Source organism: Vespula vulgaris, chromosome 17, assembly GCF_905475345.1.
Source record: "Vespula vulgaris chromosome 17, iyVesVulg1.1, whole genome shotgun sequence".
Classification (NCBI taxonomy): Eukaryota; Metazoa; Arthropoda; class Insecta; order Hymenoptera; family Vespidae; genus Vespula; species Vespula vulgaris.
The window spans coordinates 3289400-3308251 of NC_066602.1; the positions used below are offsets into that span (position 1 = coordinate 3289400).

The window sequence follows — 18852 nt, forward strand, 5'->3', positions numbered from 1 at the left end:
TACTGTTAAAAATTTGTAATAATGTACATAAGATATATAACCTATAAAAATGGCTGTGTAAATAATTAAAATTATAGCCATGCAGACATGGCTTCAATGCACGTGAGTAGTTCTATCGAAAGCTCGAATATCAAATTCGTAAATTTGATTGAAAGAATATTATCACTGACACATACGAAACTAAGTGATAAAAGATTGATAAATTCATGTCTCAATGATCTTAATGATATTGATTACAGACACATTAGTATAACTAATAATGATGTAAGTTAATCGAATATAAATTTATCGTATTATGTAACTAATACTCTATGTTGATTATATTTATTATCATTGTTATTTATAGGCTGTGTTATTATTGATAAATCAACTCTGTGCTATTGTACCACCTACCGAAACACTTCTAGTTAAAAATACTTGTCTATTCCTAGCTAATGTAATACAAAACGATCTTGTATTCCAAGGAAGAACATTTGCTGCTTGTACACGATGGATTTTAGATGCGTTAAAATTTTCTCAACCCTTCGCTTGGATTTCTATTCTTCTTGCTTTAAAAAGTGTCTTAGTTACCGGCAATTTTGATAATATTAATCAAGTTAGTATTCTTGAACTGTTGTAAAAATGATTTGTTTCTTTGTAAGTATATTTTAGTAATATTTTTTTATGTCTCTTTTTCTTTAGTATCTTCAATCTTTACTTGGAGATAAAGGTTTATTGAATAAGTACTTAATACCTCAAAATGAAGAATGGACAGATTTAAATTTACAAGCAATATGTTGCTTAGAAGGAATTTTGATAAATAAGAAAAGTAATACATATATATCACAAGAATACATATGTATAATTAAGGACGTTGTTTTGAATGCAGTGTCATTGTTACCATGTTCAAATCATAATATACAATGTTATAGTAAAGTAATTGATATTGTAACAAATGTTAGAAGTACCCTTTTAAAGATACAGATTTTTATATTGAATTTGTATTTTCAGATTCTATGTTTATGTTTAAGAATTTTACGTACCGCAATAATAGATAAATTGATACCAGTTTCATCAGATCTCATAGGTGAAATCTTAGGAGTAGTACAGGCTTTCTTATTTTATGGAATTAAAGATTATTTACCTATACAACCACAACTTCTCCGTCCAGCAGCAATGAATCTTCCAGAACGACCACATGTTGTACCAAAATGCAAGAATCAGAAAGTACCCAAATCAAAATCCAAGAAGCAAATGTCTAAAAAATCTATGTCAGAAGATAAACGTATTATTAGTCCAGAAAATAAAAGGATTTATAAATACTCTAGCGAATCTGAAATATCAGATACTGAAACAAATGATTCTGTTCTGGCGGATTCTAAAGTTAGACTCGAAGCTGTACATTTATTGCAAGCGCTCATAGAAAATACTCAAGCTCGAGAAATTTTTGGTTATTGGCCTCAAATAGTTGCGACTGGTTCGCGAAACGATGCTAGAGTATTAGCTAGGAGTATTTTAAAAGAACCTAATACAAAAGTGCGACAAAATGTCTTAAGTGCACTTACTGAATTATTAATTGGTGCTAGACCTTTTTTAATACATGCTGAAGATGTTCAGCCAACATCGTTTATAACTTTCTTTGGTACAGTTTATCTAATGGTAAAAGAATTGCATTTTACATTATCCTTAGTTTTAAATACTGAAAAGAATGCAGCTGTTTTGACTCATTTATTAAAATGCATAGCAGCACTTATTCAAGGTACACCATATGCTAAATTAAAACCTGGACTTGCAACAAAATTAATTAGAAATTGTAGATCACATATACAACACAAAGGTATGTGTATTAAATATATATATATATCTTTATATTTAAATTTATATATATTTAATTATTAATTAACACTCAATTGTAGATCCTACTGTAAAGGTTGCGACGTTCTTAGTTTTCGAAGGATTAGTTTGGAACGATCCTATTACTCCAGAAATATTCGAGATTCTCGCGAAACAATCGAACGTTAACTCTGACTCACCAGAAGCAAATACAAGTTCGATCAATGACATAACAACTCAAGAAGAAGAAATAGATATTGAAGATTTGAATGATAGTAAAATTGAAAGTGATAATCAAGATAATCTTTCTAAAGACAAAGGCATCAGCTCTTTACTTCAAGTATGCTTGAACAATGTATCAAACAAGGTATTATAACAAACAAAATATTATATAAAAAATTAATATTGTTCTGTGTTGTATTAGATAAATAATTATCTATATGATTTTAGTGTACAAGTACTCCAGTCCAACTTCAATCTTTAAAACTAATTGGCTCATTAGCATTTAACACTAGAGATCTTGTATTTCCTTATTTGGAGAGAGTTACCACTACTTTAATTTCTGTATTAGCAGATTCTGAAACACAAATTATATTACATTCTTGTAGAGCACTTGAAATAATAGCAGGTTGTCTAGCAAATACCGATTCAAGTCATAATTCTTTATTATTTTGGAATATTGTATTCGAACCTATGACGTTACTCGCTCAACACGAACAAACTATATTAAGAGAAGCTGCTTGTGATTGTTTAGGCACCATTGGTTCAAATATGTTCACTCAGTTAACGGTATACGATATCTACTTATTTAAAAATTTTATCTAAACTTTTATTTAATACTTATATGTTATAATACTTTTTTAGCGTCAACAAAATGTGTTACTTAAAACGATATTAATAGGTAGTATTCACGATGATGAAAGTGCTGTAAGAGCAGCAGGTTTAAGAGCATTAGGAATGTTAATAACACTTCCTCCATTAGAAGAAGACACAGGTTTTTTAATGGATTTAGCAGATATAGTTTGCTTTGGTTTAGATGATCAAAATCTTGGGGTACGCATAAAAGCAACATGGGCATTAGCAAATTTATGTGATTGTCTTTCTAGGCGAACGTGAGTCTCCTCACCTTAATTATTATTATTATTAAGATGTTTTATAATTTAATGACTTTTTTTTTAAAGATGTAATGAAGATATGGAGCCTATTCCGTTCGACATTTTATTACCAAAACTGTATCAAACAAGTGTTAGAGCTGCTAAAGATAATGATAAAGTAAAGTGTAATGCTGTTAGAGCTTTGGGAAGTATATTGTATTTATGTCCAGATAGAGAAATATTGAAAGATACGTCTTCAGGATTGGATGCTTTAATTAATTGTGCTGTATTAGGAAATGATATGAAAGTAAATATATAAAAAGCTTCCTTTTTATAAAGTATACAATTCTTTAGAAAGAAAATTTCAAAAGATCTTTCATGAATTTTAAATACAATATAAGGATGATTTTTTAGGTAAGATGGAATGCTTGTAGAGCATTAGGATTAGTTTTGTCCCATAATCCGGATGATGTTTTGCCATCATCTTGGCAAGTACGTATATAATAAATTTAATATTAATAATAAACTACATCAATCATGCTGATATATAATTTTTTATATCAACATTTATTTCTACAGGAACAAGTCTTTCCAGCATTGTGCAATTTAATATGTCATAGTCCTAATTTTAAGGTTCGCACAAATGCAGCATGGGCATTATATTCGTGTAAATCGTATGGTAAATACACTCCAACTTTATGGAAAAGTATAGTTTTAGCTTTCGAAAATTGTCAACATGTGCCAAGTTACGTCGAATATTCTCATCGTGATACGCTTGTCCAACAGGTGATCGTGATAGCATATTTTATTTTTATTTAATACGAACAATGTTATCATAAATAAATTATTTCTATTCTTATAGTTGTGCCTTACACTCAGTCATTTAGCAGCTCATACGAAAGTATCGGAATTACAAAATGTTTGGGTAGAGATTGGTGATCATATTGAAAATATTTCTAATTATATTAAAAAGTTTCAGGTAATGTAAGAATTAATATTTTTCTAGGTATAGAAATTAATTGTACCAATCGTAATTGTATATAAAAAAAATTGTAACATATTTATTTTACACGTGATAATAATTTATAGACATGTTATAATACAGAGTATATACAATATACAATATACAATATTTTTATTTATAATTTTAGGAAAACATATTGCCAGAAAAAGTTGGAAATTTAATAGAAGCTAAAGCACATTTAGAAAAATGTGTTAAAACTGCCAAATCATCGCAAGAGCAACGAATTGCTAATATCTTAGCAAATTTATTTGATAGAACAAGTCATTATGATAATTTAGATAGTTTAAGTATAATGTGATTATAAAGTATAGAAAGAATTGATGCATTTATATTTAATAATTAATATACCATTAAACGATCATTCGTTCTGTAATTTAATTTATAATCAAACTAAACCACTACAAAATGCATTATTTATTTGTATTATTATATATAAAAGAGAAAAATGGCGTTCAGTAATAATTTCTTGGAAATAAGAAGTTCATGTAGATTCTACATTTTGAGCATGCTTTTTCTTTCTTATTATGCTTTACTTTGTTTCATATATATTATATAATTTGAATACATAATATATATTTTTATCTTATTTATCTTCCTTTGTCTCTTTTTTCATGGATTCATTTGATACATTAGTTGTATTATTTTTTTGATCTTGTTTTACTTCTGTAGAAGTTGTATCATTTATAGTATCCTTACATATAATATCAGACTCATCTTTATTATTTTTCACTTGTTTTAATTGTTCTGTCTCTGTATGAGTTGTGTTTTTTATAGTCTCTTTATCGCAACTAACATCAGACTGTGCTTCAGTTTCATTAGTTTCTTCTGCCGAATCACTATCCTCTGTCTCGCTGTGTAGAGTATCGCTATTTTCTTTATTGTTGTTTTCAACATTTGTACTTTTCATTTTTTTCTTCCCTTTCATCTTTTGTTTCCTTTTTAATCTCTTGGCTCGTTTTTTTGCAGTTGCTTCCTCCGCCAGTTTTTTATTTTGCTCTAATTTCTCATGATATTGAGCGTCCAAAAGTTCCTACAATTTACATTAAAAATTATTAAAATTTTTAAAGGATAAAAAAAGTAAATCCTGAATAAATATTATGAATAAATCTAATTAATAATAATTAATGAAATATTTACCTTATGACCTTTCTCTTGGATAAACTTTTGTCTCGCATATTCTTTACGACGCAAATGTCTGTATACATGAAATTCTCCGCTGCCGGCACCAGCACTACTACCCATTACATTTCGAACAAATTCTGGTACTGTTGGTGTATTTTTAGGTTTAGGTCGTTCTGGTAATACAATAGGTTTATCCTTACCAATAAAAAAATAAATTATTAGAAATCATAAAAATGTATATTATTATATATAATTATAAACTTACTGGATTTTTCATCAACTTCATTAATTTTAATCTTTGCAAATCCACAGCTGTTTTAGCAACTATTAGCTTCTCTTTTTCCTTTTCTTTTTTATTACTCATATTGTTGGAAATAAAATAACAATAATAGGAATGTTATTCACATGTAATTATTAGTAATCAAACAATCAAAATATTTATAAATCTGTGGTAGCGGATAATTACGTTAACGGATAGACTATCGCACGTCAGAATTTTTCTTACTTTATTAATAATATCTCATGTCCGATAAAAAATATATCAATAAAATTATTTCTATTATAATTGTTAATATTTTAATGACGTAAAGAAAGTATTAATACATAACGCACTATTAGAATAATCGGTAAAATGGTAATAATTTCTAGAAGCAACGATTTGTAGGTTATGTATCATTAGCTTTTATTGTTTTGAGAACTGTTGCGCCATCTGACACCATATATCTTAACTAACGCTCTGATCTATCTCTTATATAATCTAAATTATATCTTTTAATTTTACAGCTTTTACATTTTAAGGATTCATAAATGACATAACATTTTCATTGCTTTTATTCCTTATAATATTTTGTTTTAGAAAAAAATACAATAAGAGGTACATTCGGAGGATTAAATATATAATAATAAATCTAGGGTACAAAATCTGGATTTTTTCTTAATATAACAAATCCTTCCATAATAGGAGTTAATGGTATATATTCTTCAGTAGCAAGTTCAGCTCTTTCGCCATATGCTAATAGTACGGGAGTCGTATGTGTTTGAAAACCGGTTATTGTTTTAGGTTTACCTGCTTGACCTACGACATCAACCGCGAGTCCTACTCGTACTGGTACAGCTAAAGGATTTAAAACTTCATCAAATGTAACAAGCATCCTTGGTTGCATTGCAGCTGCCAATGTATATAAGAGATAATGCGATCTCCCAAGAATAACTGCAATGAATATATACAAGTAATTAAAATAAAAAAAATATATTAATTTTAATTGATGCTATATTGCTATAAGCAATGGAAAAACTCACTGTTTTTGACATCAAGGAAACCAATCAACGTAGCAAGGAGACCTGCTAATGCAACAGGACTTAATAATTGTCTATCGCTATGATATGGAGATAATGTTAAAGTTCCCTTTCCAAGATGCGTTAAACCTTGCGATATACGGACCATAAATAAATTATTTGGATCTTTCGAATGGAATAATGCTAATTGTCTTAACATAGCTGCTAATCTTGCATTATTTGTCCCAGCTCCAACTAATCCCATTGCGAATATTGCATTGTGTGCTACTTCTGGATCGCTGTCGTGTGAAAATTTAGATAACGTATCTAATATATTTAATTTTGGATTAGAAACAGATATAAGCCCTAAAGCAAGTGGTACAGATCTTCGAATGACCGGCTCACAATATCTCAATAAGTGGCCGAATGTTCTATATGCCATTTCTGCTCCTATTTCTTCTCCCATTGCAATCAATGCGATTCCAAGAACAGCAATTGCTTGTCGGGAGCTAAGATCTTTTTCTTTTTCTTCTTTTTTTTCTTCCTTTTTATCCTTATCTTTGCGATCATTTTTATCTTCTTTCTCATTCGCTGGCTCATAATGTTCGGAACATATATGTAGGAGATGTTGTATTTTTAGGACATTTCCTGTTCCTGCGTACGCACATACTTCAACGAGTGTTGTAGACATCGATCTAAATGGTTCCGGTACAACCTCTAATGCTGCAATTATTGTTTCCGCAGCTTCTTGTTTCCCTAAGAAACATAATCCTAATCCTAGAGGTAAGAAACGTGCATAAGTATCTTTAAGATCACTCTCTGATTTTTCCATTAACGTATGCATTATCGTAGTTGTAACGTAAGCGTTACAAGATCCAACTGCAACCATTCCTAAAGCAAGGCCAGCTACGCCTATGACTTCCCAACTCGATTTTGGATCGCTAAGAACAGGTGTAAGCAAACATAATACTGTTTCCCTGTTAGAACCAGCATAAGCTAATCCAAGACCTACAATCGCACCGATTCTCATCGTGTTACTGCTGTGTAAAACGTAATCAGAAAGAAGAGCCAAAGCAGGATCACATTCGTTTCTTACACCACAATTTACGATACCACAGGCCAAAAGTGCTCCAGATTTAATATAATCTTCCGAAGAGTAAAGGTATTTGTCGATCGGCGTTAATCCGCCATCAACATCCCATAATAAAATCAAACCCAGAGACGCAGTCGCGCTGAGCATTCCATGTTCTTTATTTTTGTATAACCACTTATTTCCATCTTCGATTAATAATTTGTCTTGTCCAAATGCAGCATTTACAAAACCATTGACAAAGCTTGCAGCTAGATTTTGTCTTGCAGAATCTACTTGTCCACCTCCAAATGGCGGCCGACAATTTTCCAAATGTGATTTGTATACGTCCTCCGGTGTCTTGGGTTCTGTTATATCTAGTTCACGTGCCAAGTTAAGGAAGTGATTATTCAATTGCGAATTGGACATTATTTCTACTAAGTCGTCGTATTCTACGGTGGATTCATTAAGATCTAAGAAAATCTGTTGGCGGCCCAACATGAAAGCTAATTGTCTTTGGACAGATCTGAAAAGATACGTAAGATACGATATGAAAGAGATAGTTTATATTTGCCACTGCTTAATATATTTTTTTCTACTTACAGATCTGTACATTTGGTGAAAATGTCTTCAACAAGTGGTAAATTATTAAGCTGCATTGCAAGCCTAACTGCTTGAGGATATTGGCCAAATTTTCTATACAATTTTGCAGCTGTTTGAAGTAGAGTACTATTTTCAGGATCTGCGACATAAGGTATACAACTAGTAAGGTAAAGACAAACTCTTTGATATGCACTTTCATCTACATATTGCTCCAATAAATCCAGCCTTTCAATTTCCATTAGCAAATCGCAAGCTTCAGTTTCCGCATTGTGAGCCATATTATAAGGTACAATTTCATGTACCAAAGCAATTAATTTTTCATTCATAGTTTCCGCATCAGCTCCAGCAATTTCATCCCATTCGCCGGCTAATTCGCCTGACAAGTGTCTAACATATTCGTGTCCCCATTCTCCTATAGACAAAGCTGATCCCGTAAGTCTGTATTTTAAACATTCTCTTCCTTCTCCCATGGTCATAGCCAAAACGGAAATAATATCTGAACATAATTCTTTTAATTTGGGATTAGCCATTTTATCGTAAATTTTCTTCATGGTATCGTAATGAGGTCTCATAAATTTAAGAGGCTTTGGTACGCTTGTCATAGACGTTGTAGATGCACGTATCTGTGTTCTTAATAATTCCAACGCAAATTGATGTAATTTTTGACTGGGGTCTTGTAATACTTCTACCAAATAAGTTAATTCCTCTTGTAAGAGCTTATCCTCTTCGGTCTAGGAAAAAAAATATAATTTATCACATCGCCATCAATTAACTATAGTTATAGAAAACTACTTTTCCGTTAATATCATTTACTCACTAATTCACTCTTTTCATCCTCCTTCTCATTTTTAAGATCCTTAGATGGCTTAGCCTCGACTTTCGTACTTTCTGGCATCTTGTCTTAACTAATTCTTTTTTTAATCTCAAGAAAAAAGATCTTACGATCTTGATATTCCTTACAAATTCTATGGTTAATCAGACCACAGAAGTGATCTGCGCACACTGAATCATGAGTTTCAATGTTTGCTAGTCACCATGATCTTGAACGCCTCTACGATGATAACGATGAACTTTAATATCAAAACTGTTTTACCATCAAGAGTTTATCAAGAGTATGCATATTTTATTAACTTATAAACAATATTATTTAAATTAAAAAATATGTATATATAAAAAGAAAAAAATTGATAGAATTCTTAAACTGATTCCAACGAAAAATAATATGATTATGCACGTGCAGGTAGCGATAAAAAAAAAAAAAAAATGAATTACGAAGTTGAAAAAAAACCGCGCGAAATAAGAATCGATCTTTCTTCACTTTTTTAATTCGATTGCACAATGAAAAAAAAAAAGGAAACAAAAACCAAGCGAGTGATTAATAAAAGAATGATGATCGAAGAATGAAAAAATAGAAAGATAAGGAAACAAAAACGATTGAATTTCGAGAATGAAATGAAAATTCGCGGTAAAATGTGACGTTAAAGAGGGCGCTAAAGTGCAAGCGTTTTCTGATTTGTTATTCGCGGTTGTCAAGGTGACGTAGAGTCGACGCCAATGGAGGCGGGAACGTCAGACGTCGCGATGCACCTGTGACGTGCAAATCGCCGTTGGTGGAGCGGCGTTAAGCCGTTATCCCCGAAATAAATCGAAACGCGCGCGCGCGTGTATGTGTGTGTCTATGTGTGTATGTGTATGACTGTACGCGTGTGATGCTTATTTATTTATTTATTTTATTTATTTATTTAATTGATCAATTAATTATTTATTTTTTTACATATTCTTCTTCTTCGAAGATACCAAGGTCGAACTCCTACGTGAATTATTTTGTAACAGTGTGAGAAAATATTTCGATGGAACATTATAGTGAGACATTTTCTTATCGCTATTATGGTGATCGATATTCGTGAAAAGAAAAAACCGATCGAGAGAGGAGATATGTGAATGGTGAGTTATTTAGCGATTTTTTATTTCTAATTCTTTTTTTCTAATTTCTAAGAAAAAACGAACGAATCTGTTTGTTCGAAGAATAAAATCGTTCGATATGCGAAGTATGTTTCGTGTTACTCGATAGGTTATGCGTGTACTATCGTTCGATATTTCAATAAAAACAATAATTATGTGATACTAATACAAAAAATATCATATTTTTTTCAATAGATTTGTGTGTGTGTATAAAGATATCGTATCGTTTGATATAAATTTTCTTCATCGATTCAATGTAATATCGATCATTAATATCGATCGATAATTTCAATTATTTTTGTTCTTCAACGACTAACGTTGTTGGTCTCGAAGTAAACCGCGAAAATTTGAGATTATCGAATCGATCGGAATGAACGATGAATTTTTTTTTTCTTTCTCTTTTTGATAAATTTGTTAATTAATTAATTGATATTTATTCATATATTGGTTTGATTGTAATATTTATTCTGTTTTTTCTTTTTTTTTTTTTTTTTTTTTTTTTTTTTAAGAAGAATAAGATTTTCGTATGCGAGTTATAAGTTCCGGTTTTCATAGCCCCGATAAAACGGCAACACGTTTATCGGCGTTGTTGCAAGGTTTGCTTTTATTCAGGGGCTGTAGACATAATGAAATTCTCTCACGAAACGCATATACTTGAACAACGTGCGTGTTCTTCGTAGCTAGTCGTCGGATATTTCGTTAAGTCGCTTAGATGTACCTAGAACGATCGAAGATAAACAGAAAAATATTGCAAAGTGTATGTTCTCCATCATTCGACATATATCAATATTGTCGAATAAATTTTTTTTTATTCTACTTTAAATTTATTGTCTTTCTTTTTTAATAAAATCAGACGCATAAAATTACCCAGAATTTTTTTGATTGATTTAATATATATATATTTTCTTGATTATTTTTTATTAAATAAATATAGAAGAGAAAAAGAGAGAGAGAGAGAGAGAGAGACATGATATATAAATATGAAAAAAAGAGATTATAAACAATTAAGAATAAAAATAATCGAAATTTTGTATTTTCTTAACAACTGAATACAATTTTTCTTTAGATTTACATATATAAATGTAAGAAAAATAAAATGAAAAAGAAAATTCGTTATAAAGTAATAGATACGTTAATGATTAGAATCAAGGATAAGAATGATTGCACTAGTATCAAGTTCGAAACTATGTGAATTAGAATGTTATATTTTACTAAATAGGGCTTCGTTGTTTCGTCGATACTGCAGTTAGTAACCATCTTTGATAGTACATACTAATACATATCCTATCTATTAGTGGCTTTATATAAAAAAAAGAAGAAAAAGAATATATATGTATAAACTAACTAAGTATATAAAATAGATATACAAAGGAATAAAAAATAGATATAATCTTATAAAAATTGATTGAAACAAAAACTTTCAAAATATATATTAAAATATATTTGAAAGGACTAAAAAAAAAAAGAACTAATTTTTATTTATTTATTTTTCTTTTTTATTAAAAAATTCATAAAGCCAAAAACGTTCATTCACTGAATGATATTTTGGTTACGTTCCTAAAGTAATATCTATGTATGCATGTATATATCCAATCGAAATATCAATTTTGATGTATTTTCTTTTTTTTTCTTTTATTTAAAAAATTGATAGATCGAGAAGATGCGTTTACTGAATGACATTTTGGTTACTTTAAATGAAGTAATATGTATGTATATATTTACGTATATGTGTACATAATTGTATATTTATGTTCGTTCAATCGGAGTATACATATATGGAATGTATGCATATTCGTTCTGGGTATTGAATGCCTGCGGCTTTTGTGTGTGTGTGTGTGTGTATATATATATATATATATAGACAGATATATATATATATATCTCCTCTTTTCCATGTGCAGAGGGTTATCGATAATCGTGTCAATTTTCCGTGTCACAGGATTCGCCTTATGGGGTCGCGTGTTCACCAAATTGCATTTCTCTGTATCGGCTGTCATGAACCGACACAGAATTCTCAGGTCAACGTCGACATTCGTGAAATTCGATCGATGTTTCTGATTAATATTCGAACGATAGGTCATGATCGTTTCTCATGATATCTAAGCCGACTAATTATCATGTTTGATTAATATGTTTGATTAAGATAACAAATGAAAGATTTTTTCCTAAGAAATTTCTAAGAAACGATTTATTTCCAATTATATCAATCGTTTGTCGAGAAAGTTGTTAAGTCGAGAAAACTTGTTATAGGAAATTAAAATTATTGTTTATCTTTTCTTTCTTCAACATTATTTTATGTATTGTATAATATATCTATTAATTATTCTATATTATACAATTCTATATTATATATATATATAATTATTTATAGATATAATTTCTATAATGATAAAAATAATTTCGTTTTATAAATATCGGACATACAACAGATTGAAAAGAAATTTCAAGATTTCGAATGAATCTAATTAGTATTAGATTAAAGTCTCTTTTTCAATAATTTATCTTTTCTCAGAGATTATTCGCATTCCTCTCTTTGAACATATTGTGATATTCGAAAGTAGGTCAACCAAAAGAGATTTCTTTCGGGTACCAAAGCATACCGGTTTTATACCAAGCCAGTTCTTCCCTTTAACAAAGCATTTAACACAAAATTCTTTTCTTGACAGTAGTAATATCTTTCAAGATACAAAATTCATGTTCAAAAAGCAATATATATATATATATATATATATATATATACATATATGTTCTAATTTTCATCTATTTATATTAATGAATAAGTAATATTCAATGGAGTGAAGATTGACATTTAAAATGTTTTAATTTCAAAATATAAATTTTGTAAACAAAAATCAGCTGATCGATCGTTCGAGTAAAAAATAGAAAAGTATATACATATAGGTATTATATTTTAGAACTTGAATGATATATTTTCTAATACTTACTAAATCACGATTTTCAAAACACACGCATACACACACATATAAATATATAAAATATTAATAATTAATCTACAATCTTATCCCAAAATACAAAACAAACAAATTTGGTTCTTTTATCTTTTTAAATTCCTAATTTCCTTTTTTATCAATTTCTCAATTCTTTTTCTCAATTCTTATTTATCAATTCTTTTTTATCAATAAAAATGATTCATTCAAATATGAGATAAATACGATTCATTAGTATACGGAATGGCTATATTTATATACGATAAATTTTTCCTTCGGGATATGTAAAATAAAAAGAAAAAGAGATTCTTAGAACGACCTTACATTGCTTGACTTTATCGATCGACATGACATTGCTCGGTTATAGATATGCGTAAATTTATAACAACGGATATATGAATCTTATATGTATCTATGTATCTCATAGTATTTTTACATACATACATTTATATATACATATATATACACACATACATACACACATACACACGCATATGTATATGTATATCTATATGGGTAAAAGAGACATTTTAATTACAGGAAAGTGAGGTATAGTAGTTCCGAAGAGAAAGCTTCGATATTTCAGGGTCTTCTTAACGTCAATGTAACACCACGACGACGACGACGAAGAGGTCAGGGTACGTCGCTTCGTCTCGGAAGCGCAATTACAAAAGTTTCCCTTTTAACGTTAATTAATAAGAGAGCGCGTCGTACCGTACTTCATTATAGTGCGATCCATTACGAAGATAGCCTCAGCTTCTCTCACTCTTACTCTCTCTCTCTCTCTCTCTCTCTTTCTCTCTCTATCTGTATCTCTATCTCTATCTCTATCTCTCGCTCTTACACACTCTCTTTTAAGTTACTCGAGCTTTCGATCAAAAAGAGTAAGAGAATAAGAGACAGAGAGAGAGAGAGAGAGAGAGAGAGAGAGAGAGAGAGAGAGAGAGAGAGAGAGAGAGAGAGAGAGAGAGAGAGAGAGAGAGAGAGATAAATGATGGAGAGTCTGAAAAGCAAAAACAATTTTTACCTTCGCATATGTTTAACCTTATTATCCATAAAAATTTGTATTCCCAAGTGTAAAAGATTCATTTTCAATCCTTCTCACGTACAATTGCTAAAGAATCTGTCTGATTAAGGCCTTCGTTTGTGTGCGCGTATGTGTATGTATTTCTTTTTTTTTTTCTTGAATTGGATTAATTGGTTTTCACTCTCGATTTGGAAAAAAGATCGAAGAGATATTTCAGAGTTTCTTTCAGAGATTTAAGGGATCTTTTAGAGGTCTGATTGTAAGAAATCTTTTAAAAAGAGAGAGAGAGAGAGAGAGAGAGAGAGGAATCATTTCTTAAAGATCTTTTTAGAGATTTCAGAGATGTACAATATTTCTTTAATGTCAATCGTGATTAAGTTTGATTCATGTCTAAGATTTACCTTTATTGAAAAACTTGAATGATAAATCATAGGTTAATAAGTTTTGCTATGAGCTTATGTATGTGTGTGTACGTTTATTTGTGTGGGTGTTGGAAGAGTTATAGAAGAAGGAATAGAAGAATGAATCATATATTAGACGATTATGGTAAAGAAAGTTGGATCTGATTGACTTATTTAGAATGTTCATGCGAATAATTATTATTTCGAAAGAAATTGAGTATTCTTTATGTTTTCTTTTTCTTTTTTTTTTTTTTTTGAATCTTATCGAAAATTTTGCGCGTATACTGTTAATGTAATATTAACACAGTTAATCTAATAAGGCGATCTAATTTCTATTAAAATTAATATTTATTAATCCTTTGAAATCGATATATTAATTAAATAAATATTGAATTGTCTCGTGCGAAAAAATTGATAAGAAATTACATTGAAAAAAGAAAAAAAGAAAAAAAGAAGAAGAAGAAAATAAAAATGGATTTCATGAACGTAGTCCTTATTAAGCGTATGACACAGAAAGTATAGTAGGAAAGTGTACACACAAAACTGTCTGGTTAATTTCATTCTCGTGAGTTCATGTATACATATATGTACATACATAAGTCTGTCTGTTGAGTAGATTCGTTCTTCTTTCGCCATGGATGACGCAGCCGATCGGTTGCCGGTTCGCCTACAGTTTTCGTGTCATTCGCCATATACGGTTCATCGAAGTCGTGCAAAGCAACACGTCGTTTATTTCTTGAAACTTTCTGTCTCTTTTATATATATATATATATATATATATATATATATATATATATATAATCTTTCTCTCTCTTTCTCCCTTTTATTTTATATCTTTCTCTACCCACGCTGTCTCGTTTAACAGACGATTCTTTTTTACCGAACTTACGAAGGCGTGGTGGTTACTTATACTTTCGCTCCCTTTAAGGGGAAGAGCTACTTTGGGATGAACGGTGAAATGATTTGTTCTTTTTCTTTTTGTTTGTTTTTTATTTTTCGAAGATGTCCGACGTATGATTCAACGATACTCTCGTGGATATTTATTAGGTCTGTATCTTTATTAGGTCTGTGACACCAGCCGTGTCACGTTTTTTCTTTTCTCCCTTTTTCTTCTATTTCTTTTTCTCCTTTTAATATTATTTCGAGAGAAGCACAAAGCTTCGTTTGAAAATTATTTTCGTTAAATTGCGCTTTATCTTGATGGTACATAATTCTCAGAAAGTAAAGTTTTATATGAAATTAATTTGCGGAAGACGAAGTTTTCTCTGGAAATAATTTGTGGTGGATAAAGTTTTGTTTGAAAATGGCTTTAGAAAAATATTGTTTCGTTTGGAAATTATCTTCAAATAATTAAGTTTCATCTGGGAATTATAATTCGTTGAAATTAAAGTTTTATCTATAATTAATTTCCTAGAAAACGAAGTTTCATCCGAAAATAATAATCGTTTGAAAATTATTAAAAAAGAAGAATACAAGTATATATATTAGATTGAAAATAATTATTGGCAAATATGATGGATAATCAATAAATAATATATATCAATCATTTTTCTCTTTCATAAAAAATTCTTTCATCTGAAAAAAAGAAATCTTTCCAAAAAAAAAATCACCATCTTCCTCTCTCTCTCTCTCTCTCTCTTTCTCTCTCTCTCTCTCTATCTATCTCTTTTTCTTTTTATATTTTCTCTCTAAAATAAGTAAAGATTTCCAAGAAATAAACTTTAGACTTTACATCAACGCACTCGTGAAGATAAGACCGTCAATCTTTTTTATATTTCATCTTCTTCAAAGTTGATCAAGTGGTATGTATTGCTCGTCTCGATGTCATCTCTCTCTCTCTCTCTCTCTCTCTCTCTCTCTCTTTCTCTCTCTCTCAATCGATTGAATTTACTATGTGCTGTCGCGTGTTCTTCTCTTACGTTATATTTGAGTTGTGTCTGGTTCTTGGTTTGACCCAGTATCGTCGTTGTTATTCCATTACCGTTTCCTTCGTAGTTCCATCGAGTTCGTTCGAGTGGCTACTCGCTTATATAGCTGAGAGGGAACGAGTGTTCTTTCGAGTAGCATCTTGCAGACGTGTATTTAAGAAGTTCTCTCGGATGAGAAAGTAAATTCGAACTCGTTAATTCGATCTATCGCGAACGTCTTAATTTAGTCCTCTTATCTTCAATTTATTCAAATAATTACGAAATATCAAATAAATATACCTGTATATATATGTATTCATGCGTGTGTCTGTGTATAGATATATGAGTGTGTATGTGTGCATGTGTTCGTGTGCGTGCACTTAATTATCTTAATAACTATCGTTTCCTTAATGCCTAATGTCTAAGATTTTTCTCTCTATTTTTTCTTTTTTTTTTTTTTTTTTTTGACAAAGTGATTTCAGATCATTTAACAAAAAATAATATCTCTCAAATTCTATCTGTTGTTTACGATGAAATATGTTTTGAAGCATTTGTTGCATGGTTTAACATTGGAAATAGAAACGATATAGAATTATTACAATTTTTCTTTCTTTTTTTTTCAAACAGAACCCTGTATTCTTTTTACGATAATATGACAGCTCATAAAAAAGGCCAATTCAGGACGTACCATTTGCATTGACCTTGACGTGACCCTGACCGGAAAAAGAAATCACTTTAAAATAAGAAAAATGTACAAATGTCGGCTGTAAATCGTTTCATTTATTAGATTATTATATGGCTGCCATGATTATTTGTAATTTTTATTTTATTTAATATTAAAGAAATATTATATTTATATATTAGAAAAGGTTACAAATATTCCACACATTTTCTGCGTTACGTTATATCATGAAGTTGATTTCTTCATCAAGGACATGTTTATAGCATGCCATTTTCTCTCTCTCTCCCTCTCCCTCTTTTCCTCTCTCTCTGTCTTTCTCTTGTTCTCTTTGATGATTCAAACGCGTTGTTACGTTTTTAATGCTTCGATAATGCGTTCGGCTACGTCATTAACTTTTCATTATAATCAATTTGTTACACGAACCATACAGACGCCCACGAAAATGAACTCTTATTATTAGTTCGGATTTATTCATTCAAATGACGGCTTTTTACTTAATTTTATGTCCTCTGTTTTTTATTTGCGCGAGGAAGGATGAATGTTGGTGTACTTTTTTGTTTTATTTTCTTGTTTTTTTTTTAAATTTCTTGTGAGAATAATAATTAGGCAATAATAATAATAATAATAATAATAATAATAATAATAATAATAATAATAATAATAATAATTTTTATTATGAGATTAAATGTTATTTATTCGAGATATATATATATATATTCAGAAAGAAATCTCTCTTATTCCATATTTATCTATATGTATATACATTTATTCCTTTCATTATTTTTATTAATAATAGATTTTGTATACATATATAAAATAAGAAAATAAGAAAAAAATAAAAATGTATACCTGTATATGTGTTTGTGACTATCAAACCTCACGGCAATAAATGTGTCTGATGTTTTATTTATTATTCAATCGAGTATTTGCAAATTAATTCGATTCGTTAGCAACACGTGACTCATGATGAAAAATTTATGTGAACGATAAAAGTTCTCCTTTTGTTTAAAATCAGAAATATATATACATACATACATACATACATACATACATTTGTGAAAAGTATGTGTGAAGAATTATATGAACGTTTTCTTTTCTTTTCTTTAAATAAAGAAATATTCTTTGAAATTGAATACAAATATTTAAAATTAATCAATAATATAGATATATACAAATCGAATATAATCCATCATAGATCATCTATTATTTTTAATTATCGCAATAAACAACTTGTCTGATAATAAATAATTCCTTACATTATGAACAAAATCTAAAGACATACTTTTTGGAAGATAAAAACAGGTTGTTCAAGATAAAAATCTGTAATAAATATAATAAAAGATAATAAATCCAATGTTAAAATTATTTCAATAATGTTGAACGTCGGTGAGATCGTAATCGATCAAAATTCGAGAATATCTCGATTCTCTCGTTATCTATATTATCTTAACAATTACTCGATAAATCGTAGATAAAATCTGAAGAAAAATTTTTTCTTTTGGAGTGAAGTTGAGGAGCGGGATGGTAGCGATAAAAAAAAAGCTACTTAACTTAAAAAAAAATCCAGATAATAACATAATTAATTAACCAGACTTATTAGAAATATAACGTGACAAAAGGATCGTGAAAATATTTTTTCGATTGACGTCACGAAAAATGATTCACGATCATTTAAACGAAATTTTGACGTCAGTGAATCGTCATCGATCAAAATTTGAAAAAAATCTGCGACCTATTTACTTATTATCTAGAGTATTTCATTATCTTCGAATAATTTCGAAAAAATTCAATCACGCTATCTCTTCTTTCCTCTTTCCCTCTCTCCATCTTTGCAGTCTGACTAAAACGTAGAAACGATGGCGACTCCATCGAGAGATGGAGAACGAGGATACCACAAGAAGTGGTAGAAGGGGGAGAGAATGAGAA

General features: G+C 29.8%; 3 protein-coding genes across 4 annotated transcripts; 1 reads left to right on the forward strand and 2 right to left on the reverse strand.

Annotated features, from left to right (window-relative positions):
* Nucleotides 1–87: 87 nt before the first annotated feature.
* On the forward strand, nt 88–4325 carry LOC127069877 (HEAT repeat-containing protein 6). Of its 2 annotated transcripts, XM_051007498.1 has the most exons (12): nt 88–264; nt 347–595; nt 682–915; nt 991–1816; nt 1896–2179; nt 2263–2601; nt 2677–2924; nt 2994–3213; nt 3321–3398; nt 3486–3692; nt 3769–3885; nt 4058–4325. In XM_051007498.1, exons 1-12 carry the CDS (start codon nt 88–90, stop codon nt 4226–4228), a joined length of 3150 nt encoding a protein of 1049 aa, XP_050863455.1. In that variant the 3' UTR covers nt 4229–4325. The 2 variants fall into 2 exon arrangements, with proteins under 2 accessions (XP_050863455.1, XP_050863456.1); XM_051007499.1 differs by lacking the exons at nt 88–264; nt 347–595 and having other exon boundaries at nt 716–910.
* Nucleotides 4326–4462: 137 nt separating this feature from the next.
* LOC127069901 (PRKR-interacting protein 1 homolog) lies at nt 4463–5718 on the reverse strand. Its single transcript, XM_051007569.1, has 3 exons — nt 5318–5718; nt 5068–5247; nt 4463–4960 (listed from the first exon to the last, which is right to left on the reverse strand). The coding sequence occupies exons 1-3, from the start codon at nt 5414–5416 to the stop codon at nt 4514–4516; spliced, it is 726 nt and encodes a 241-aa protein (XP_050863526.1). The 5' UTR covers nt 5417–5718; the 3' UTR covers nt 4463–4513.
* Nucleotides 5719–5865: 147 nt separating this feature from the next.
* Nucleotides 5866–9015, reverse strand: LOC127069880 (26S proteasome non-ATPase regulatory subunit 2). The gene is made up of 4 exons (XM_051007503.1): nt 8817–9015; nt 8000–8730; nt 6352–7922; nt 5866–6262 (listed from the first exon to the last, which is right to left on the reverse strand). The coding sequence occupies exons 1-4, from the start codon at nt 8892–8894 to the stop codon at nt 5961–5963; spliced, it is 2682 nt and encodes an 893-aa protein (XP_050863460.1). The 5' UTR covers nt 8895–9015; the 3' UTR covers nt 5866–5960.
* Between the last annotated feature and the right edge of the window lie 9837 nt (nt 9016–18852).